The following is a 25,596-nucleotide window of genomic DNA, read 5'->3' on the forward strand; positions in this document are numbered from 1 at the left end:
GAAAAAAGCACAAAAAGAGCTATAAACTGAATTCACTGAACACATAATAATGACAACAGACACATAAAAGTGCAAATGATTTATTCATTGTGGTTTTTCTAGATCTTTCAGCATATATACAGTGAAACACATCCTAAGAAAATCAGTTTCTTTTTTTTTTTTTTCATTCCAAACCACAAATTTCTATTGCAATCACCACTGGCGAGAAACATGTTACACAGCTAGCCGCTTCAATACATTCAGTAATAAAAACAATATCAACATGGCAAAAAGAGGGAAAAAGATTCATAAGAGCAAGTGCAAAAGATGATTATAGTTATGGCACTCGTGCTTCTTTCACTGTTTGCTGAGCCAGAAGCTGGAATTAGAAGAAATTTTTTAACTGTCATTAACATATGAAGTAATTCAGATTGGTGGTGCAAAAAACTGCCACAAGCACCAAGAAGGATTGTCTCAACTGAGTGACTACATTAACACCAACACATGTTCTTGCCTTGCAATAACCTATCCATGGCCTGGGTAAATTTAAAATCAAACTGAGGCGTAAACTTTTGCATGTGTGTGTTTGGCCTTCATGTGTAAGTATATACAGTCACATAGTGTCTAATGATCTATAGGAAGCTCTATCAAAGGCACTTCTAAAGAATACACACAGCCATGTGTATAGCAGTATGATACACACACACATCCACACATATATACACACATACAGATGTTAATTAATTGTGAAAAATAAACCATAAGAGGATAGCCTGGATATTTGTAGAATGGTGCCGTATATTTTGCTGAGGGTAAGACACAGGACATACCATTTCAATGAGTGTGTTTACGTGTACAAAATAATCTGATTTAAAAAAATAAATAAATAAAAAATAAAATCAAAAAAAGAATGATTTGCATGTTAAGTAAATCGATAATCTGAAAAATAGCACTGGGTCTGCAAGAGCCACTAACAGTATTTATTTTAGTAGCGCAGCTGTAAGTAGTGAATCTATTAATTCCAGTAACAAGCATTTATTTGGGAGTTCATAAAGTTGCAAGTGTCACATAATGCTGTGTGTCCTCAGACTGAACTTTTTAGTCAACAGGTACACACTTTATTTCCTTAATCTAATTGTTTCCATGCATGCACAGGTGTTGAAAACAAAAAAACAGAAGATATCAGCTTAATGGTATACACACTCTGAATAATAGACTAATGGGCTAAAATCCAGGCAGAACTGTCCTCTTTAATCTAATTTATGATACTGTAGTGTGCTGTTTGCACAACAACTTGAATATGCTGAAGTAAGATGACATCGGGTTGTGCATGTAAACACACTCATTAAAGAGAGGCCAAGGAAGATTTTCTGTGCAACATTTTCTTCCATCACACACAATCTCTGAGTAAGTGCACATCTAACAAGCACAGAGACTAAAGTCTTTGATATTTGTCCAATACTTGATACATTTAAGTCAGGAAATTTAACCTATTCGTGTGAAATAAGGCACCTTGCCAGCACAGACTGCAGACATGATGCCGCTTACATGCTGAGATCATAATTTAGAGGCGAAAAACAGGGGGAAAGTGAGAAAGACAAGAAAAGTGAAAGAGAGTGCAGTTCATTTCAGGTTAGCATGGGCACATCATCCTCAGAGGTTGTATCATCAGAAAGAGGGATCAGTAGCACTTCGTCTTCTGAGGAAGAGGAGGAAAAAGATGGGGAAGATGAGAGAGGAAGTGCAGTAGGGGAAGATGAAGGTCTGAAACGAGAGATACTTAGCCCCAGAGAATGGAAGAGAGAGGCCAGGGAGGGGCTGCTGGGGGCAACAGCGACAGGAGGGGTCTGACGTGTTTCTGGAGCATCAGCTGGCTGGAGAGAAGCTGGAGTTGTGGAAAGTGTCGTAGGTGGAGGTGGAGGAGGAGGGGGCGGGGAAAGAGGAGGTGGTGCGTCTGCTTGTTGTTCTTGCTCTGTTTGTTGGGACAACCCCACTTTTTGTGGCAAAGGCTGATCAGCGGTTTCCCTGGGCACCACGGAGCCTGGAGGGCCAGACTGTCTGGGCTCCTGGCCTGTAGGAGCAGCTTCTGTCTGTTGAGTGGTGGAGCTTGTGGTCTGGGTAGATCTAGAGGTTGGTCTGGAAATTAGGCCCCACCTGCGCAAGCGTCGAATCGCTCGGCGGACAAAACGTGGCCTGCGCCTTCGCCGTGGGGAGGAGATGTTGTCCTGTCTGATGAGCTGAAGCAGTCCTCTCAGAGAAAGAGAGGTGGGCTGAGAGAGGAGAAAAAAAACAAAAGAATAAGATAAACAAATGCAAAAAAAACAAACACCAACCAGAAGCAACAAAGTACCTAAACTCAAATAAACTCAAATGGGAGTTAACAAAGACCAACCAAACACATTCCATTGTTCATGTTTAAAATTATGCCTGTAGGTCTATTGTTTAAGTGCAGTCTGTTGTCTGAAATTGTGCTTCTGGCCCTGTCTTAATGTCATAATAGTCTCACTGTCTAAGAAAGAAATCTGAAATAATCAGATTTTTGGGAAATAATCTGAAATAATTAGAAATTTGGGCTTGTTAAATCAGCAGCAAAGGATTTACCCTTGCACAAGAATTTACACAGCTGTAGTACTAGAAATGTTGTACGAGAAATTTATTCTGTGCTAAAAAAAGATCACTGTCTCATCTGTACAAAAGCTCTATGTGTGTATGTGACACATCATCATCCAAATATGTTCTCAAGCATCACTGTTCAAGGATGCTGTAGTCTAATGTGTAACTTTTGAAATATCCTCACTACTTGGTGTGCACAATATCAAACACTTTATTGTATTATGTCTGTCCAAACAAAGTCACAGGAAAAATATAAAGAAGGTTGCACTTGAGGAAATGTGTGATGCATTTCCTCATAGATCCGTTGCATTTCCTGCAAACACATGCAAACTGGAAATATAATTTCATAGATATTTCTTTTTTTTTTTTTATTCATACCTCATTGGGGTTCTCAGTAGGGAAATCCTCTACAGGAGGAATAACTCCCTGAGCAATCAGCTGACCATAGGAGGGCGGAGCTTGTTGCTGGATAAACTCTGCCTCTTGGCGGCTGATTGGGGCAAACAAGCTAGAGTGGGAAAATACAATTGTACAGAAATAGATGTTACAATTTGCAAGTCATAATACTTAAGTATTTTTTGTCTATGACTACCATTTTAACTGTTGCCTACACAGTTACCATAAATAATACGAAAATCAACAACAAAATATGAAACCACTCGAATGTGAGCTTCACCTGTATTCTCGAGTGCGAAGTGAGTACAGTTTGCAGGTGCAGCCCATTGCAATGACCAGCAGCAGACCACACACCAGGCTGCCCACAGTCGCCGCGGTGATGACTTTTCGAGGCAGAGTCACGGTGCAGTTTAGTTCATCAGTGCCATCCTTACAATCGACCTGCCCGTCACATCGCCAGCTCTCAAACACACACCTGCAGCACCACAGGGCTGGAATTTTAGACTCATACACAAACACACCCCTACTGCACCAGAATTACATAACACAACCATCAACTTTGTCCGTTGTCCCTTGCTTCCAGTTCTCCTATGCAGAACATGTTCTGTGTTGCATTAAAAATTGATGTTTTGTGTGCTGTTTTTATTTCCTTGCCAGTCGAGGCTGTTTAAACTGATTAAACAGATTAAACACAGTGGGATTAGTGAAGCTGTAGTAATTGTTGGTATGTGTGCACAAGAATGTAATGAAGAGTGGTAGGAGTGGATTGGAAGCCTTACTTGTACTAACTTTTAACAAGGTTTTAGCCTGTGAATATTCTTAAACCTTGACCTTTTTATGCTAGCATGAGGATATGTTGCCTAACTTACATTTCTGTAAGTTGTGTGCCAAATTCTGTGTGCTAATTCCTGTAAATGTGAATCTGTTTTTATATACACATTTTTATGTAGATAATCTCTAATCATAAAAAGATTAAGACAAACAAGTCAAAGAGCCTGACGAAAGCAGTTGTTCACACACACCTGTCGCTGTCGCAGTGGAATGTGCCAGGCTGACACACTTTGCACTCTCTCTCGTCACTCCCATCAGCGCAGTTCAGCTGGTAGTTGCACCTCTCTTTGATGGAATAACAGGCAGGCCGGCCTACGAGGTGCCCCGCCCTCTGCAGTGCCAGTGTCCCACAGGGAAAATAGCCAGCTGGGCATCCGCCACAGCCATCCTCATCCAGGCCCGTCTCTGCACAGTCCCAGTGGCCATCACAGCGCTGCTTCGGCGTATAGCAGCCCCCTTCTGAGCCCTTACAAAGACCTTCCCAGGGCAGACAGTAATCAGCGATACGGTATGTGGCATTGAAGCCTCGCCCCTCAGAGGCCTCCTGTGCACGATAGGTTAGTGACAGCAGACCAGTAGGGGACTCCACCTCCACTGTTTTGTAATTGGATGTGTATGTGATCTGTAATAAAACAAAAAAATATATATTGTTCTGTGAGACTAAAAAAAGAAATTAACACCCAAATAAATAAAAAATAAAAATTTTATCATAGCCCATTTCCCTGCACTAGTCTCCCCTATCACACAACAGTTACCAATCTGGGAGGGTAAAGTCTAGCACATGCTTTTTCTGAGACACATGAAGCCAACCACCTGATCTTTCCAAACTGCTGAAAGCAAGTCACAGGGCAGCTGAACATACCTGGAGAAGATTCTAACTGCATATACGTGAGTTCACAAATGCAAGCAACTGGCTAGTATCAGTCTCATTGAGAGAGCGGTCAATGAATGTGTTCCTTATTTATTATACAAGGTGTCCTAAAATCCAGGAACAGTTGAGAGTAAACTACATATATTTAATTTATTATTTATAACATACATTCTACATGTTCACCCTTATACACTACGCATTTTTTGTCATGTTTTTGCACATTTTGCTCAACATATTTCGGATTGACATATTTGCTCTACATATTCCCATTGTTTCCTGACTTTTTGGACACCCTGCATCATGCATTATATGGGGTAATAGAATTGTCTGAATTCAATGGACAAAGTATATTTCCTGGATAGTGCACCTTAAATCCAGGGTGCAGGGGATGTACTGATCTACTTCTGCACTACCACAATGCATAGCAATTTCTTTCAGGTCGAAATTTACTTGTCAGGATGGCTTGCCGGTGCAGCTTAACACCACTACAACCAACAGGTAATTCTTAGTGTGTTTAATGCAAAAAATAATCATTTTAATATTTTCTGTACTTTTGTAGTTTGGGGTTGCTAGATAACCTGTAATGTCTTAAATTGTTTATGTAACAAGTCACAATGAAGCGTATCCCGAGCACTCACTATTAACCATTGTCTGAAATTTGTGCTTTATTTAGAACAGTGTACAGTATATAGTAAATACTGAACAATGAGGGCACGCAGCATTGAAGTTCTGCCCACGGATGGCTGTGGTATTATCAGGATTCAAACTTTTATTCACCCACATCTATGCACCCATATACTCACAGTTGTAATGACATTGCCACCCCCAGAAGGCTGGTCAGTGATGATAAGGATGTCTCTAGGGCCTAGTGCCAGCTGCTGCAGCTCCAGCTTGAGAGGCCGGGAATCCTGTGGGTCCACTGACCACACACACACCATTGCTGCCCCCGTCAGCACAGGGGGGACAAAAGAGCCATAAAAGGCCTTCAGATACCCCCCACAAGGCCCACCCTGTGCTGGAGAGGAGAGATCAGGCGTCCCATGTGGCAGATGTCCCATCTCTATTTTAGAGTTAACAGCTGAGCTTGCTGGGATTTCAGTTGGTAATGGTGAGGGCTCATTGTCCAGATGAGGTTGGGGTTCAACAGAGTCACAGTCCTCCTCATCCGAGCCGAGCTCGTCACCATCCCCAAGGCACTCCACCTGGCCATTACAGCGCCAGGACATGGGAAGACAGCGCTCACTGTAACACTCAAACTCACCCGGGTAACACGGACCAGTGTCTGGACAGAAAAATACAATAATACGTTGATATTACCATTCACCTGCATGTTGGAAGGAATAATACTATAATACACAATGGTATCTACGTCACCTTTAATGTATGACAGGTGGAACCCTGAAACTGAGTAGAAGTGAGGAACAAAGTGGTGCGTCACTGTAATGTTTCCCTCATAGAACTCCATTGGCTTAGGCATCTGGTATCCACAGAGCGACACGGGCCGTCCTGTAACAGTTGTCAGACTTAGCCAGCTCCAGCCACATCTAATGAAAAACTCAGAGAAACTTTAAAAAAGAGGGAGACAGAGTGAAGAATGAGGAGTTAGGGCTACAAACATATTTAAAAACACAGCAAATTTAAAAAGACACAACATGTTAGTAGATGGATTGGCTACTCTAAATTGCCCCCTTGGTGTGAATGACTGTGTGCATGGTGCCCTGTGATAAACTATGTAGGGTGAATAACTAGTGTTCCAGGAACAGACAGGATAAAGTTGGTATTGAATTAATAAATGATACACACATCCTTTAATGCTGAGTCACCAGTTTAAGAGAAAGATCTGTAATATAGTAAAAGTAAAGAAAACCATGAAACCTGAAAACCAGCTTCAGGTTTTGTTCCTCTTTGGTTGCATAGCATTTTTAATTTCCCTGATCTTAGAGGAAAGCACCAGCTTCAGCAGTCACAGACCACAGGAGTCATGACATAATGTAGGCGGATTCTCAAATGCGACTTGGAGAGCCGAAAGTATTTATACTTGTATAACAGCTGGATAAAATGCGTCTCAAATTTCCTGAAGAGGTTTAAGCGAGCAGATTTAGATCCATTTTAAATTTATTTTGCTTGCTTTGACAACTGCATGTTGGTTTAGATAATCCCTACCTGGATATAAACCTGATATGTAAGATAAATGAAAGGATCAGGTGTAAACATCGACTAATTAGGTCACAAACTGAACATTACCATTAGCTACTCTTTCTCTTCCTCATTGTGAGGTTGTCAATAATGTTGCTGTTTTGTAACATCACCTTTTAAAAGTTCCATCAGATTGCCTATGTTAATACCAAACTTTTTGAATATGAAATGTTTGTATCTCACCGTACCTGATAATCACACGCTCTCCCACTGGGGAAGTGATTACCCAGCTGCAGTTCACAGGGCCAGGAGGGCCATGGCGGGTGGAACCACGAATTTCTCCTTGTCTTGCCTGTAGTATTTTTGATGATTTCAAACAATGTGCTGCAGGAAATCACAATGGCAATAATTTGATTATAGGACATCAAACATATCTATTTTACATCTGTCCTACCAGCTAAGCACTATAAAATTAACAACAAAATGGAATTACTGTCTGGGATATAAACCAGCCTATAATTTAACCTTTGTCATAAGAGCACGAAAGTCACATTTATTTAGGGTTGAAACTTGCATACAATGATTAGCCATATTACAGACAAAAGATACAAAGGCATATAATACAGTAAGTACTACCATAAACATACACTATGAGTATAAATCATTGTATAAAACAATATAAGTCAGCTGTCCAGTCTTAACCAAATCGAGAACTGTACATGATGTCTGAATGGCATGACTTTTAGCAATGAAATCTTTTCCCTCACCTGAACTGGAGGCCAGCTCCAGACTGCAGTGGACTGGAAGGAGATATAATCAATTTGTATGTTAGAATAAGAATCAATATAGTCGTTGAAATTATTGTATATAAAAGATGGCTACAGATGTGGGAATAACATCCCACACCAAATGAAAATGGATGAGCAACTCTATATGTGGTGATGAGAATGTGAGACTTAAACCTTCCTTTATATCGAAATTTATATCAAATCATTTATCACACACAACAATCACAGATCAATACTATATAAATGTAATGAGCTGTCTGGTCCTGGACTAGCTCTGCCATTCATATTCTGCTCTAATACACCTGATCCCACTAATCAGCCGCTTGCATAGAAATCTCTGTAAATAACATGTGATTTTCAATGGCGTCCAGCATTTGTTCTGTAATGAAATTCTGATTTGACTTTTTTAGTTTCAACTTCTTTCACTGACACGTTGGCCTACTTTCACTTCAGTTAATGGTCTCCTGCCATAACCCACAATGCTACGCGACTACCTGCTGACAGAGAGTTGCTTCATCTCTACCTAAAGAGAGCGATGCAGCAGAGCTTTAATACTCAGCTCTCTCAGATCCTCATCTGTACACTCCACTCAAACAGATCAGCTTCCAAAGCTTCTAATATGCTAGTACCACTGTCAATACCATTGTGCTTGCCATCTTGTAGATCTTTATCTAGGCGAGCAAAGTCTCTGCTGTAATTCAGCGCAGCTACTTCGTATAAATGAACTGCATTCTGAAACTTTGAGTCCAATGTTTGCTGCCTCCACTTCCTCTATGCTGGATTTCTAATTAATATGACATTGAATATCGCTGGAAAATGGTGAGTGTGAGCTAACAGCAAAATCTGACTGTTATCACTTATGATAGAGATTGCTGAATTTTTTTCTCCTGTTAAATACCATTGTAACTGCAAAAGCAACGTCCCGCTGTGACATTGACACTACACACAAAAAAAAACTTCTCACAGATATAACAAAAATACAGCATCAACTAACAAATCAGTACCAGAATCACTAAACACATCACAAATTCTTCTATATACAGTACTGTGCAAAAGTCTTAGACACATGCAAAGAAATGCTGTACAGCAAAGGTGCCTTCAAAAATAATGAAATTAAATGTTTCTACATTTTAAAAAAATACTTTAAAGAATAGTAAACAGTAATAAATGGAACAAAGTCAATATCTGGTGTGACGATTCTTCACTTTTTTTAAAAAAATAGTAGTCTCAGGTACAATGTGTACAGTTTTATAAGGAAATGAGCTGTAAGTGTTACTGAGCATCTTGCAGAAGCAGCCACAGTTCTTCTGGAGACTTTGACTGTCGCACTTGCTTCTTATTTTTACAGCAAAACCCAGCAGCCTTCATTCTGTTTTTTTGTCTGAAAAGTGTCTCTTTATGTAATCTGCTGCTTTCTTTACTGACATACAAACATTTTTCTCTAACATTTAATTTTGTGCTGGAAAAGTAATGTTTGGAAATCTAAAATGTTTTTGTACTGAATCAATAATGTAGAAGTCATAAAATAAACATCTATAACAAAGTTTGTACTAAAAAAAAATAGGGTGCTTAAGACTTTTGCACAGTAATGTAAATCTATTGAATGTGTTTGAGGGTGGAGGGTGGAGGGTGTTTGAGCAGGGACAACACTAAACTAATGGACTTATCACACCCTACACTACTGTACACAAGCAGTGCTATGTTTAGATGGGGAAAAAATGCATCCTCACCTGTTAAAAACAAAAGGCTAAAAATCCACAGGCTGTACGGGACATCCATGTTGATTTTCTTTCCACAGAGATCTAAAATGTTTCTATCTACCGAAAAGTAAAAATAAATCACTGTCCATGGTATAAAGGCTTCATCTGAATAGATCCATGAGCTCTCCAGCGCACAGGGGATCACAGACAAGAAGCCTCGTGTGGGATGATTTTATCTGTAAATGAGAAACATGAAGAATCACTCAGCTGAAACAGAAACATTTGCTTCCTAACCTGTTGTCTGAACTGTCACTTTTAACCGTCTAAAGAAAAGAAGATACTCAGCGACGGGAGAAACGCTCACACAAACACAGTGGTGAACGATTTCCCGTTTTGCTTCCTTTCCCAGCAATGACGTCATGTTCGCGTTCTGTTTCGACGTTAACAGTGAAACAGCCCGGAAGTACATTAACAAATATTAAAATACTCCGTCAATTACAGATACAATTACAGTCCGACGAAGAGACAGTCTGCGTCTCACTAGTCCTCATATGAAAGTTTCGTTTTCGACCTGACAAGCCGGAGCAACAGCTGTCTATCACACTCCTTCGACTTTGTTAGCCAGCGAAGCTAATGCTAACCGACAGCTGCCCACTCTCTTTACTTTGCGTCCTGTCTTTCTTCAGCCGACTATTTATTTATTTATTTTTTTAACACCACCCCGTTATAGTCAGTTTCACCACTTTACCGAGGACTGATTCGGCTTATATACATTGTCCAGCGCGACGACACAGTTATCGTACCTTTACTCTGTCTTTTTCCGTTGTTGACATTCGCTCTCCGCCACTTCCGTATTGGTCCGATTACAGCTATGCGGCCGCCCACGCCAACTGCACTGACGCAATCACGTAAATTACGCCCTTGGTTCGTGGCGCGTGTAATTTAAACTTTTCGCCAGCAGAGGGCGACATTGACCTGTATAGCTTTTATACCATAGCAGTCTGCTAACTGATTTTAACGTATAAACAGTCTATTCTTCTTCAAGCAGTGAATAAACAGGCTACAAAATGTTACTATAAACTTATTAGAGTAGTAGTTGCTGCCTTCCCATAAACTAATCTAAGAGATAAAATGGGTTGAGGCCCAAAACAATATTATTTGACCCAGAATTGCTCTCTACGTCCTTGCTATTAAAGTGCAACTGTTTTCTCAGTTCAGCCGGTGCTATCTGTAAAAAAAGAAAAGAAAATGGCTATGTAAAACGTCCAGGGGAGGGCCAGACTTCCTTCCCGAAGCACATCAGTGCCGGGCGACTCTCAAACGATTCGCTCCTTCTGAATCGAGAGAATCCGTTCTCAAGCACAAGGGGAACAAACAGTGCTCCTGAGAAGGCTGTGTTCCTGCGCCTTTCCTCCCAGCTGACACAGCCTTGTCCGAACACTCAGTAAAGTATCAGACAGGAAGGAAACAGGTTCTGCTGTAACATTACAACCTAATACCAGTGATGGATTCACAGCGTTATCACTAACTTACTGACACAATGTTCTCAGGTAGGCTAGAACTAATATTATGGAAACTTTTTATTATCCTTCTTAAAACTATTTTTGAAGCAACATTTGAAGCAGCAAATTATAAACATCATATAATGTATATCATATCAGAAATCATATCATATCATAAATCATATCATATCATAAATCATATTATATCAGAAATCATATCATATCATAAATCATATCTATGCCTATAACTTTAGGTCTAAATAACATTGTGTCTACATTATGTGAAAGTCTTCTAAAGCAATTTTTTTTTTAATTGTTTTCTAAAAACCAGCCTCAATGTTCTGAAAACATTCTGCGAACCTTAGATCGTTAGCTGGTTATTGTTAAATTCAATTTTTTGTCACATTTGATCATTTGATCACTTGATGCAGTGTGCACAGTGATTTGCAGTGACTTTCTAAATCCATAATGCCATTCAAAAGATCCACATAGGTTGTGCACAACAATTAAAACACACACTCACTCACACACAGAATTGCAAGACAAGGCTGAAGCACTAAGATGACTGAACTAGAAGCACAAGACTTCATTGCTCAATGTATTTGTTCAGGTAATTGCTGTTCTCAAAGTTGATTTTGAAAATTGATTGCATGTTGGGGACAGGGGACAATGATCCCGATGATTTGCACCTACGCAGTGTGATGTAATCAATAAAATAAAATAAAATCATACATTACAACCCGTGGTGACACAGTGGTGCATTGCTGCAGCACAGCTTCAGGCTCCCAGGTTTGATCCTGAGTTCGGGTTACTGTCTGGATGGAGTTTTGCATATTCTCCCCAGGTTGGTGTGGGTTTCCTCTGGGTTCTCCAGTTTCCTCCCACCTCCCAAAAACATGCTGATAGGTGGATTGGCTACTCTAAATTGCACCTTGTTGTGAATGAGTGTATGAATGTGTATGTTCACTGTCCCCTAGTGTATAGTCTCCCCTCAAGCCCAGTTTTCCCAGGATAAATTGGTTACTGAATATGAATGAATGAATGAATGAATGATCTGACCATTCGCATTATACAATCTAGAACTACATATGAAAAAATGCCCCAAATTTGAGTTGATGTGATCAGGTTTTGAGTTCATGTAGCTATAAAAAAAATAGTTCTGTCACATTTAATCTTATAATCAAACTTGTGCAGCTTCATCCCTGTAATGTGAATATCAACCAGGGGATGTTCAGGCTGTGGGAGTCTTTGACTGTGTTCCTCACCTGGCTTTTGGTTCTCTATCACAGCTCAACTTTACTGTATGTGTGTGACTTGAGTCACCTTTAGCCATAGAGGCCACAATATGCTGATGATGTCTTTACTGATGATTTACTCTGAACTTGAATAAAAGTAAATAAAACTTGAAAACATGTGACAATCTACAAATAATTGTGTGAATTATTTTCAAAGACAACACAATGGGACTAAATGCAACTACCAAGAAAGGCTAAAACACCCCCGATGCATAGACTGTTGTATAGACTGTTGTATTGTGGTGTGCAGCACATTCTGTTAAGTAGACCTAAATAGTTTATTGTTCAGTATGCATTTAAAGTTAAAAAAGAAACATGGAAAATGCTTCCCATTTGACAATGTCAAATAAAGGTAAATTATGGTAACTGTTGTCACATAAATGGAAGTTCACATAAATAGAGGTTACTGATCAGAAGGTTGGGAGTTCGAGCTCCAGCACCTCTAAGCTGCTACTGCTGGGCCCTTGAGCAAGGCCCTTAACCCTGTCTGCTCCGGGGCACTGTATCATGACTGACTCTGTGCTCTAACCCCAGCTTCCTAACAAGCTGGGACATGTGAAGAAAAGAATTTCACTATGCTATAATGTGTATGTGACAAATAAATTCTTCTTTTTCTTCTTTCAAGTTCTTACTTATTCAGAGTCAGTGATGTGAAGCAGCTTTCCCCAGAGCCCTCTGATGCTTTTGCCTGTGCTCTTCACCACAACCAGGTTAACTCATGACACACTCATACAGACCTGGAGTTTACCCCTTATTAAATTTTACATGAGACCATCAAAACCTATTCAGATTATTGCATTTTTCCCTCCTGCAATTTGCTACAAGCGCATAGAGCAGCCTGTTGAACTGACCGGATGCTCTGTTCAGTGGCGAGTCAGATGTTTGATTCACTCTGGAAAGAATCGGATCAGTGAAGTGACTCGTGATGGCTTCATCACTACAGTGAACCACGTCTGCAGCTCGTCAGACCCCAGCGCGAGCGTCAGTGCCGGAGGACAAAAGAAAAGCGCAGACAAGATGAGACACGAGCGCCTTTAGACTACAGCAACATGCTTTCGCAGATCTGCGCTGCTGATATTGTGCTTTTCCTCAAACTGGTTTTGTACACAAGGTTCTAAGGCGCGATTATTATTGAAGTCTGCATGTTTTATCTCCAGCGTTGAGGCATTTTTTTCCAAAGTTTTCGCTTTTGGACAAACGAGGACGAATTCTAAAACTTTTAATTCCAAGTTTTGGAATTATCTGACTCAGGAAAATCAGGAGTCGGAAGAGGAAAGGGTGATTTAGGCCAGGCGCAGGGTGCTGGTGTAAGTTCTAGTGTTAGTTATTGTGTATTTTTGGAGGATCGGGATGGTCACTTGGTCAGTGCTTTGGCTGGCACTCACTGCTCTGGGTGTGAGCAGTGACAAAGAAGTCCGACCAGAGGTGAGGATTCTCTGTCTCACACACACACACACACACACACACACATTTAAAACTGTTACAATTGCACAATCTACCTGCGAATAGCTATGTGTGAGGAGGATGCATGTTTTCTTTTTTGCACACATGGCAGACACAAACCCGTTTAAAACTTGTCATTAAAGTACATCAGATGTGCACATCATGTAGGATCTAGATGAATATAGAATTTTTTTAAATTATAAACTATATTTCATATTTTAGACAATGTAATGATGTAATAATGTAGACTAGTATATATTCTTTGAGTAATGAACTACACTTAAAATCATCATTAGATTAAAAAAACATACTTATTTAAGTGGCAATAAATTTATTGCTCTAATTAATATCTAAAGCTTAAAGATTAGGCTCGCAATTTGTGTGGGTTGGTGATACAGGAGTGAAAGCACACACTTTGGAGTAGAAGTTGAATTGGGTATCAAGTCAGGGAACGGTTATGGATGAATGTCAGGTTTGTCAGGTTAAAGAGTTTAATTATACAAAAAGTGTATAACAGATGTATTGAGCATTACTGTTAATGTTAGGCACAATCATGCGCTGCCCCTCTAAGGTCAGTTTTTTAAAACACTGCACAAGTGAGAGTCCAATCCAATCCAATCGTAGAGCTGAACAGTTGAGGGTCCAACAGGGTTTCCTTTCCAGAAAAGTTTCCAAAAAAAAAAAAAAACTCTAAAAAGCTTGAAAGCTTTTGGTCACTAGCACATAATCTTAACTGCTGAACCACCGCTGCTACTAAATTACCCAGACTTTAGGGATTCAGAAGATCCTTTTCAGCCCACGACTAGTCTGCACTTGAGAAATCAGCCTTCAGAGAAACAAGATGTCTCGAGCTGACATCATTTGTGTGTATTTGAGCTTCACACAACCTGTGATTGGCCTGCTAAAGTCTGCTGTAGAAATGACTGTCTGGGAGATACACACAGGTTGGATGAGCAGGAAAAAAAAATTAAAGAGAGGGGATAGAAATTTAGAGAAAAATTCAGTAAACAAGTAAGTAAGAGTTTTGGAACATCTGACTCAGATGCAAGCCAGAGCATTAATCCAGGTAAAATAAACACTCAACAGATCAGAAGGATTGCATGAGGATCTAAATCTCTGAGCATCCCTTTACCCTGCCTCCTCTTTCCATTCTTCACATTGCGATAGTCAGCCAAGGCTAGCAGTGGAAAATTCAGCCTAGTTGGCTGAAACAAGGCTGTTCCAGGTTTCCACAGACGATAACAGTCTCTCTGCCTGGAGTCACGAGGGAGTCATGTGATCCAAATGAAAGGTCACAGTGGAGGTTAACTCCCATATGGTAAAACCACATCTGCACCCCTTCTGGCTTTAAATTTATATAGGATAAAAGGAATTTGCTGAACTAGTGTTGGCTGTAGTACAACAGTCTGTAAACAGTTCTGCTGAAAATGACTACCAGGTATTTAATGGTATAATGTGCTTTGAAAAGTCAAGCTGGTGTAATGTTGACAAGTCAGCCAATCTTTAGTTTTTACTGGCTAAACTGTACATAAAACACCCAAACTCTGCTTTTCTTTTTCATTATAATTTAGGTCATTAAGCAGCATACAGTTTTTAATCATTTTTGATCATGGTCAACCAAAATGTATAGTTCACTATTTAAAGCTGTTAGAGTCCCATGGTGCAACAGTGGTGTTATTACTGGTGCTGTTGACATTTTATAAAAAAAAAAAAAAAAAAGCCATAAACCTTGGAAAACGGCTAGACGATTCTTTCTTTCTTTTTTTTTGTCTTTCTTTCTTGCTTGCTTGCTTGCATGCTTTCTTACCTTCTTGTTTTCTTGTTTTTTTTTCTCCACCCTTCTTGCTTTCTTGTTTTTTCCTCCACCCCCACAGTCTGCAGCTCACAGAAAGACGATTTTCTGTGATAGTATTTACTCTAAGTAATACTGCAGATGTAATGCAAATGCAGTAAATTGCTTAACAACTATCATTTCATTTTTTGTGAGTAGTGAACAGGCTGCATATGTCTGTAAATGTGCAGTCGATTATCCAAACACCGGTGCAAATCAAGATAACAAACAGAAAAATCTCAAATCTTCAGACTACTATATTTAATATGCTGAACATAAATGACTGTCAATCATGATAATCAAGCAGTTTTTTATGTGTGATCTATGGCCATCAGCTTTAGTCTGGAGAGTGTACGGAGCATGTACTTCACTTAATATCATTTCCTAGACATCACGCACTTTTTGAATGTGATAGATTGTGAAACTGGGCTAAAACTGTTGCTGTGGTTTGTGCCAGTGACCAGGTGAGCATGATACTAAATAGGTCAGTGATCTGAGCCACCATTTGGCTGTATGAAACCAAAACTCAGGCGCTGATGACCACAATTCCCTGTTTTTTCCGCTGGCAGAAGTCTGAGGGGAACAACTGAGTCGGTCTGTCTCCTTCCAAGTCAAATTCAGCAAACTTCTGCCCCCGCTGCCTCTTTTCCTCATTTCAATGTAGGTTCTGCTTTGTTTTCAGAAGTCCGGTAGCTTTTAAAGTTTTATGTTTATTTGCATCCAATTGCTCCCAATCACCCCTCTCTCTTTCTCTTTCTCTCTAATTAAAAAAAAACGAGTTTTCTATTATTTATCTATGCTTGTGCAATCTCAAGTACTTCAGCTAGGTCTCTCTCTCTCTCTCTCTCTCTCACTCTCAGAGAGAGTCCAAATTCTCTATTAATTCAAACACTAACAGTAACTGAGTTTCAGGCTGTAACCTCTTTCTGCAATGTTTTCTTTCTTCAGAACACTCTGTAAGCAAGTTTGTTCTATTAAACAAGACACTCGGATGGCTCATTTCCATATCATGTCATTAGTAAGGGCAATTCCAAGATGTTGCAACACTGCAAGCCTGGTTTTGGGGGAAAACAAAGTTCTCAGAACATCTCAGAACTCTTGGAAAATACAATATGTGTTTGTTGTATTATAATCAGTGTGAGTGAAATATAAATGTAATTTAAATATACATTGTGCTAATTTTACGGCATTAAGTCAGCAATCAGAGAATGGCAGAACACAGGAGGAAGTCACTTCAGCTTAAGAGAAGGCATATGTTTACCGCCCTGGCATGTCTGTAGGTGAGGTCATAGCATATGGTTGCTCTTAGCGTCAGAGGTGGCATTTACTGTAAGTTTGCCCCTTCAATTAGAACCAGCTCTGCTCCTCATGATGGGGAGTCATCTTTATATTTATAGGACAATTAATGAAGTGTACAATTTAACACTGGTAATAATTAAAAGTGAAATATTTATTTAAGTCAAATAATACAGTTTTTTTTTCCATGTTTACTTTTTGGTTGTGTTTTTCTGTTTAGTCTGCAGGTAATTTCTATGAAACTCAGAAACTGTATTATAATTTTGTTACTGCATATTAACAGCTCTTTCAGCTCCCCAGTTTAGGATCTTTTTTTTCTTGATGTGTGGTCATTTAAGTATGAATAACCTAACCTCCATGTCTGAGCAATGCTCTTATCCTGATGTGAGTGATGTTTATGTCATAAATAAAGGCTCGCCAGACTGACTGGGGTGCAGAAGACTTAATAAAGGCTACCTGTCTGTGTCATAGAGGCCAACACGCTGACTCTTCCCCAGTCAGAAGAGTCAGGAAAGGCTTCTAAATAGAACCTTTGACGCTCACTGCTGGGTGTTCCAGAGGCCTGGTGCATGCTGGGATTGCTGGCAGCAGTAAGAGGAGACCTGAGGCCTCGTGAGTCAGAAGTGAGAGAGGTCTTCTGACAGAGAGGGAGAGAGAAAAAACATGAATATAGGAAAGGGGACAGAAAAAAATAATTTGTGAAAAGAGATATGAAAGGATACATATAGAACAAAAAAGGAAGAGGGAAGGAAGACAAAGAGAAGTGGAGGAAGAGGTGGCTAGCTAAATAAGATGAAAAGAGAGGAGGAAAGAAAGGGGGGACTTTTTCATCCCTCTGAGCTGGAGTGTGTTTTTCCCAGCATAGGGAAAAAAGACCACAGCATAGCGGCGACACACAGGGAGCAGTCAGAGAGTAGGAGGAATGGAGCAAGAGAGAGAGAAAGAAAAACGAAGCATACTGACCAGATTAAGGCTAAAATATAGTGCAGCACTCTGTATTCACTTATGCAACATTAAACATAAACCATTCCCTCCTTCAAAAAGTTCAGAATATCATAGTTTCAACAGAATAGTGTGTGCAGTGATGTTTAGCCTATCAAAGTGGAATTATATCAGAGATGTGGGAAAGAGTAATGCACTTATTTACTAAAGCTTTTAACAAGAGTTAATTTCCAAACACTTAACACGACCAGGAAGTGGTGAATGTGACATGTGTGAGTTACTTTACAATGGTACTGAGGCTGATAGAGCAAGCCATTCTAACAAGTCGAAATTACTTCAGTAGGTCTGGTACATAGGATTTGGATATATGCAATTTTTGAGCCTAACTGTTTGACTAATTATGTGCTTGGAGTGACTACGCATTGAGCTCATAGACGTTAAAACTGTCTTAAGCTCTTGGAAATCTCTAGTCTCCTCATATATTACTGTCTCCCATGCACCTCACCCTGTCTCCCTTTTGCTGAGTGTGTGTAGAATACATCCTACAAATATCGTTCTTTCATGTAAAACACAATGCAAATATAAAACAAGAGAAAATAGCTTTCATTGACATACCAATGCTATCTAAGTGTGTCCCCAATGAACCTTAATAAGCTTTCAAAGCTTGTGGAGGTGAAGATGGGAAAAATGCTACAATTTTACAAAAGATAAAGGGGAGAAATAAAGAGGAATGGAGAGAGCAGTTCTGAGGTTTGGGGTCTGAAGGATTACTAAAGAATTCTTTGTAATTTTTCTGACTGAGTTTGTGGTCAGAGTGGAGACAGATGATGTCTGAAGCATTAACCAAAGCACTCATGCATCTAACTTGTAGTCACACTTCCTTCTGCATCCTAATGGAAATACAAATGAAAATTGTAATGCATTTATACTAGGTAGCCTATTTTTGGTGCATTCTGCATATCTCTTGTCCTAGATATGACCCAGGATGACATTTATGGGCACTGATTTTTGTTGACCATGCCCTGAGTCTTGGTCATTATGGTCTTTACAGCTGAATCAGTGAATGCTCTGTGTGTTAAGGGTGTAGTGTTTCTCAGGCTACTGATTTTGAACAGACCAGCCATTTTTTGTGACGTTTCTTTTCAAGTTTACTGAAACATTTTCTAAACGTCAGTGTTTTAGGCAGTAGTAGAGATAGTTAGATTAGAGGATTTCTTTCGGCTGAAAGGCCTAAAATAGTTGTATGTGTGTCTGCTAGGCCATTAAAGGGAGTGCGTATTTGAGTTAAGAGACTTGTTTAGCTTCTCTTTCGTCACACACAAAAGAATGGATGTTTATGAGAGTATGATCCTTTGAAGCTCTATGAGCAGACTCCGTGTACTGAGTATATACTGAGGATAAGTAGTAATTATTTTTATGTGTTTTATTTTGTTGGGTTTTCTTTGATCCTCTTTTTATTCTCTCTTTACTGAAAGTCAGCTTCGCGTCATTCTGCACAAGTTCAGTGAAGGCCACACACACACACACGAGAAACACACAACTACACATTCTGGTTCCTCTATGTTCAAAAGAAGACAAACATACTGCCATTCAAGCTCATATATAGTCAAGGGCTGACACACACATACACACATATTTTTTTTTTTTCACCACTGACGTATCATGCTGATTCTGGCTGCTTGCAATTTCCATATATTTATTTCAGAGAATTGTATGAGGTTGGGATGTTGATGTAATTGGAAGTGTGGTTCAGCAGCTGTAGATAGAATATTGCAGGTTCTGAAGTAATTATGTTTGAGGACTGTAATTACATGAAGTCATATCTCTTCCTCTCTCTTTGTTGTTCTGCACTTTGGTCTCTCTCTCTCTCTCTCAGGTATGGCTACAGCAGTATGGATACCTTCCTCCTGGTGATGTGCATGCTCAGGCTATCCGCTCCCTTAAGGCCATTGCCTCTGCTATCTCCGCCATGCAGAAGTTCTATGGCCTCACCATCACAGGAACCATGGACCCTGAAACACTCAAGTGAGTCTTAGTCTCAAAGGGGCCTATCACAGAACAGGCTACTGGTGGTAAAGTAACAAATTGATCAACAACCACTGAGAAAATGTCATTTCCACAAATGCCACAAATAAATATGTTTTATACACGAGCATATATCCAGGCTACTGTTTGAAGAAGGCAAATGGGATGTGTAAATGTGTGATCCTGTTTTCAGAGCAATGCAGCGACCACGCTGTGGGGTTCCAGATAAATTTGGCACTGAGCAGAAAAGCAACCTCAGGAGGAGACGCTACGTCATTCAGGGTCAGAAGTGGAACAAAGCAGAGGTCACCTTCAGGTGGGACGCAGCCCTTAGCAAAGCATTCAAATAACATTTGTGATTCACATTACTTACTAGAAAATAAAGAATGATCAGTTCTGAGGTTGATTTACATGATACAGTATGTAAACTGTTTATGATTTCGGGTATGAACTATATTGATACACCGGTTGTATTTAACAGCATCCAGAACTACACTCCTAAAGTGGGTGAGTATGCTACTTACGAGGCCATCCGGAAGGCCTTCAAGGTTTGGGAGTCAGTCACGCCACTGAAGTTCCGGGAAATCCCATACTACCAGATCAGAGAAAGGCCTGACAGGTTCGCTGACATCATGCTTTTCTTCGCTGATGGCTACCATGACGATAGCACACCATTTGATGGGGAGGGAGGCTTCCTGGCCCATGCATACTTCCCTGGTCCAGGGATCGGTGGTGACACACACTTTGATGCAGCAGAGCCTTGGACAACTGGCAATGTGGACCAAGGAGGTAAAACATAGGGGATATAGGAAAGGAGAGGATGGATTACCTCATCAGATTTGTCACTGATGTTCCTCATAGGAATAATTGGTTCTCATTTCCTTCTCGTTTTCAGGGAATGATGTTTTCCTGGTCGCAGTGCATGAACTGGGTCATGCGCTGGGTTTAGAGCATTCTGGGGATCCTTCTGCCATTATGGCCCCATTCTACCAGTGGATGGAGACCGAGAATTTTGTGCTTCCTGATGATGACAGACGTGGAATACAGCAGATTTACGGTTTGTCTTTTTTTCTTAAGGGCCTGGTACACTTTAACTCATGGTTCTACTGTATAGAAATAAACAAGTAGACCTTCTTTCTGTATTCAGTCCTGTCCTGTCAACTCATGATAAATTTTTATATTAATGTTTGTACCAGATTGGTTAGGAGCCAACTTACAGGTAAAACCTAGTGATTCTTACATAATGCCTTCACTGAATTTACAAAGAAAAGTGTAACATCATGTACAATTAACACAGACAAAACTTGTTACCATTATATTTTATGAATAGGTTTAATAAGCTCTGTTTGAGCAGCTTTTGAAAAGAGGATATATAAATAAATAAAATAATCCATCTGCAGGTTCTCGATCAGGAGAGGTGCCGAACCCCCCTGCCCCGCGGCCCACACGCAAATCTGACCGACCCTCAGCCGGGCCTGATATCTGCAAAGGCCACTTTGACACCATCACTATCCTGCGGGGAGAGATGTTTGTCTTTAAGGTAAGTACTGACACCAGTGGAGGGGATTGTGGATGTTATGCAGAACAGAGATTGTGTGGAATTACTGTAGCATTCAAGCCCTTTACCATACTGTACACCGTATACTGTGCAGATCACCAAAGCACATTTAAAAATCATTAATCAGCTTCTCTCTTTTCTCTCTCCCCTACAGGAAAAGTGGTTCTGGCGAATGCGTGATGGTAAACCTCTGCAGGGTTACCCCATGCCCATCTCACACTTCTGGAAAGGCCTGCCACCCTCTATCAATGCTGCCTACGAGCGTGCGGATGGGAAATTTGTCTTCTTTAAAGGTACATCCTCAGTTCTGGTCCTGTAGTATTCAGTTCATGTTTACATCAGTGGATACATTACTCTCTGTCTTTCTCTCATTCTGTAGGCGATAAGTATTGGGTGTTTAGTGAGGCCACTTTGGATCATGGCTATCCTAAAACCTTTAAGGAGCTGGGCACAGGCCTTCCTACAGACAGAATAGACGCTGCTCTCTTCTACACCCCAAATGGAAACACCTACTTTTTCAGAGGAAGCAAGTGAGTGTCTGTTGTTCTGAAGTGTTGAGGAACTGTCATTGTGTCAGGTGTTTAAAAAAAAAAGCCTGAAATTTTCTTAGTAATTGTAATGTGATGTCATTTGTCCATTGGCATCATTTCCCCATAATGTTGGTTCCACTTCTAATTTTGTCACCTCTTTTTTCTTCTCCAAAAAAGAAAGATTTTCTTCCCCTTTTTGATCCTTTGTTTCTATTTTCAGATATTACCGCTTCAATGAGAACACGCGCTCTGTGGACTCAGATTACCCCAAACCCATCAGTACATGGAGTGGAGTGCCCGATGATATCAAAGGAGCCATTATAAATGAGGATAGAGGTACATGAATATATGTGTTTACATGTGAGTGTGTTGGAGGGGCAAAAGGGGATGAAGTTGGGGGGTGGAGGAGAGCAGGTGCCACCCCATATGTAGCCAGCTCTATTGTGTGAAGTTAATGAGGAGGATATGACTAGCCTACAAATTCTGATTCAGCAAAGTTGTTCCTTCCTTGTGTACACTTTATACCATGAGCACAGGAAATAACTTTCTTTCTCTTTGGCTGGGAGGTGTGCATTATTTGCTTGTATCGGGACATGTCTAAAGTAGATCCGGTCAAAAATTTTAATCCCAGTCCTGAACCAATACTTCTGACAGCCTACTATGTAACTATGTTGGAATGTAACCATAATAACAAGCGTAATTAATATTTTTGGGTACTTTGCCATTACATTCAGCATCATGCTTTTAAACAAGAATAGGAAAGATGAATGACACTGATTTTAACATATGTGTTAAGTGATTTAGAGGGAAAAAATCTGAAGAAATGAGAGGCAACAGGGTTAGAGTTTGACGTAATTGTACTGTTAGCTTCTGGAGGTGAGACCTAGAAAGTTAGCTAAATACACTGATAAGGATTTTGTTACTTTCATATATATATATAGTGCCGTTGTGAGTAAGCAAAATGTATACACATTTTTATTTATACAAGCTAGTAAGTAGCCATGATCTAAGCAAGTTAACACCCCCAAAGTGTCCCTGTGATATATACTGTAAATATCTGATTAGAAGTTCTTGTCCTGCTCTCTCCAGCCTACACCTACTTCTACAAAGCCAACAAATATTGGAAGTTCAACAACAAGCAGATGAAGGTGGAGTCTGGCTACCCCAAATCTGTCCTGACTGACTGGATGGGCTGTGAGCGTGAGGAGTCTACAAAGCCAGACGGAACTGATGAGGAAGTCATCATCATTGAGGTGAACAAGTCAGACGGATTTGCTGGAGGGGCAGCAGTCATAGTGATCCCTCTCTTCCTGTTGGCCTGTGTGCTCATAGTTCTGGGAGCATTGCTGTTCTTCCGGCGCTACGGTACCCCACGACGCCTCCTCTACTGCCACCGCTCTCTACTGGACAAGGTTTAAAGATCAAGGGATGGAAACCGAGAAGAGATAGGGATGTAGGGGCAATAGCAGGGGTGAAGAGAAAGGGTATGGGGAGGGGGATAATGGTAGAATGGAGAGGCTTTGCTCAGATGGAGATGAAAAGGACTTTGAGATTGTTTACAGAACAGCAAGGAAGAAAAGAAGGAGAAGGAGGGAAGGAAGGATGAAGAAGTGAAGCGACAGAAAAGGGAACAATGCGTATTGTTTTGGTAGTTACTTGTACATCTCTGCCATAATGAATAGACCCATGAAGGAGAGAGAGAGAAATACAGAGAAAAAGAGGGAGCTCATTTAAAAAAACATTTTTATTGAATACGTTGAAAGAAAGTAAAGCACTTTTTATTGTATCAGCCCTCCCTCTTCCTCTCTTGTAGTCTGTCTCTCCCAAATCCAACGACTCCAGCCACAGTGCTGTATGATTAATGTCTTTGTTTCTGCTTTCATAAATTTCCATCTCACCTCTGGTTTTAGCTCTTAAATTTAGCCACAATCTTTTGATTTCTCCCAAAACCCTTCTATCATTATATTCCCTTCAGTGCCTTCAACCTCTCAGGTAACGTTCCTTACCTGCATTCGTGAAGATAACCAAATTAATCTGTATTTTCACAGACATGCTTGTTTTTAGATTAAAAATATTAACCCCTAGTGAAAGATGTCTTCAAAACATACAGTATATCTCAACAGTAGAGACTGCTGAGTTTGAAAGGGTAAAGGTGAAAGGTCAAAGTTCAGGGAGGAAGTGTGGCTCAGGCTCCTGAAAGGAGGCCAGTTTTTATTTACACCTAGAGAGAAGAGCTGTCTTGCAGGTACATCTCCAGATATTAATTTTATAAAGTGTTTGTTACCATGTATTGTTATTAATGTTATTAATGATTGCGCTTGTTATTATTATAACTATGGTTATTGTTATTATTGTTCTCCGTATTTAGTCCTTTTTTATTTTGTAGTCATTTCAAGTCCTGCTGGACAGAGGCAGAATGTGACTGATATTAAAATGACTCCCAGTTTATTTTAATGTTAAAAACATCAGGTTATTCCACGGGAAATAAACATACTTGTATGAAAGATTCAAAATAATGTTGAGGAATTATAGACGTTGTTAGGGAGAAGATCGGAAAAATACTTACGAACACCAGCCCTGTTGACAGGCCAAAGTTGCTGTGTGTTATTTTTGCAATAATGTTTATGTGCCTTTATATGAAAAAAAAAATCTCACTGGATTTATTGTATTTGGATGGTTCTTTGGAGAAAACGTGTTCTTTTGGGTGGAGCAAAAGTTTTCGGAGAGGAATAAACCTGATTATGCAAAAAAAATAATGGTGCTATGTATTTTCTTGAATACACACATCCACATCAAAATGTTTAATTAATGTAGTCTTAACAATGATAATAATAATGATATTTATAATAATGATGATTTACTGTAAATGGAAGGGAATGTGATTCTTGCTTGTTTCATTTTTTTTTTTTGTATTGCAGGAATGAACAATGAAATAAAAGTATTTTGTGAAATGTTCTTTTGCCTTTTCCTTGTTTTTTTTCCCCACTTAATCCTCTTTATGTCTTATCTAAATCTTTCTTCTACTAATCTTATTTTTGAATGATAGCCAGGAATGCTGATTATGCTAAAACAACTCTGTGTGTGTGTGTGTGTGTATGCCTCATGTTGTTTTCTCATGTTCCTGCACTGAACTGAATAAGAAGAAACCCATTTGTGGTTTGTCAGGAATGGGGAGTGTTTCATGGATCTTGTGTATATGAACGTATGCCTGTGTTTTCCTTTTCAGACTTTGCAAATTTAGACATGTACTTTTGCTGAACTATTCTTTGAAAACAAAAGAGAGCGAGAGTTTGCTGTAGGTTCTCCTGCTTCCCAAGATTCCCTAAACTATTTTTTCAAACTTCTCTGCCATTTCATTTCCTTTCTGCCTGCTCGTCTTTTCCCTCCGCCTTCTCTCTGACTCCGACTCTCCAATTTCTCCTCTTGCTGCAAAATTGTTCTCTTTTATGAGGCTCTTAACTGAAACCAGTCCTCCCCTCACCACAAATATCTCTCTATCTGTTTTTCCTCTCTTTTTCCTTCCTGCCATTCCTTAAGGATCTCTTTCTCTCTCATGCACACACACACACACACACGCACCATCTGTTCATTTACTTTCTTTTCTGTTTTCTCTGTCTTCTCTGGTGAAATTATATTGATGAAATCATCAGGCTTCCTGTCCTTTTCTGTCCTTTATTTCCTGTATCACATTCCCACACTGAAGATTACTAATTCCTGACACATTCTGGAAACCTATAAACATGTTTACACTATTTTTGCTCCACACTTGGTTTCTTCACATTCACATTGTTCCAGTAGAGGGATGAATCTGATGTGTACAGGAGGGTTTACTGGTACAGATGGTGGGAAGGCTCTGACAG

At 39.9% G+C, this 25,596-nt stretch overlaps 2 protein-coding genes across 2 annotated transcripts; one reads left to right on the forward strand and one right to left on the reverse strand.

Annotated features, from left to right (window-relative positions):
* Positions 1-64: 64 nt before the first annotated feature.
* Positions 65-10,275, reverse strand: lrp10 (low density lipoprotein receptor-related protein 10). The gene is made up of 10 exons (XM_026936748.3): positions 10,118-10,275; positions 9,345-9,550; positions 7,594-7,626; positions 7,075-7,210; positions 6,065-6,255; positions 5,494-5,972; positions 4,011-4,441; positions 3,269-3,463; positions 2,971-3,100; positions 65-2,249 (listed from the first exon to the last, which is right to left on the reverse strand). Exons 2-10 carry the CDS (start codon positions 9,391-9,393, stop codon positions 1,608-1,610), a joined length of 2,286 nt encoding a protein of 761 aa, XP_026792549.3. The 5' UTR covers positions 9,394-9,550; positions 10,118-10,275; the 3' UTR covers positions 65-1,607.
* A 2,792-nt stretch (positions 10,276-13,067) lies between these two features.
* On the forward strand, positions 13,068-24,691 carry mmp14a (matrix metallopeptidase 14a (membrane-inserted)). Its single transcript, XM_026936767.3, has 10 exons — positions 13,068-13,536; positions 19,500-19,648; positions 19,842-19,964; positions 20,130-20,437; positions 20,544-20,705; positions 21,049-21,188; positions 21,361-21,499; positions 21,586-21,736; positions 21,957-22,072; positions 22,826-24,691. Exons 1-10 carry the CDS (start codon positions 13,462-13,464, stop codon positions 23,152-23,154), a joined length of 1,692 nt encoding a protein of 563 aa, XP_026792568.1. The 5' UTR covers positions 13,068-13,461; the 3' UTR covers positions 23,155-24,691.
* Positions 24,692-25,596: the final 905 nt, after the last annotated feature.

This window comes from Pangasianodon hypophthalmus, chromosome 4 (assembly GCF_027358585.1).
Source record: "Pangasianodon hypophthalmus isolate fPanHyp1 chromosome 4, fPanHyp1.pri, whole genome shotgun sequence".
Taxonomy (NCBI): domain Eukaryota; kingdom Metazoa; phylum Chordata; class Actinopteri; order Siluriformes; family Pangasiidae; genus Pangasianodon; species Pangasianodon hypophthalmus.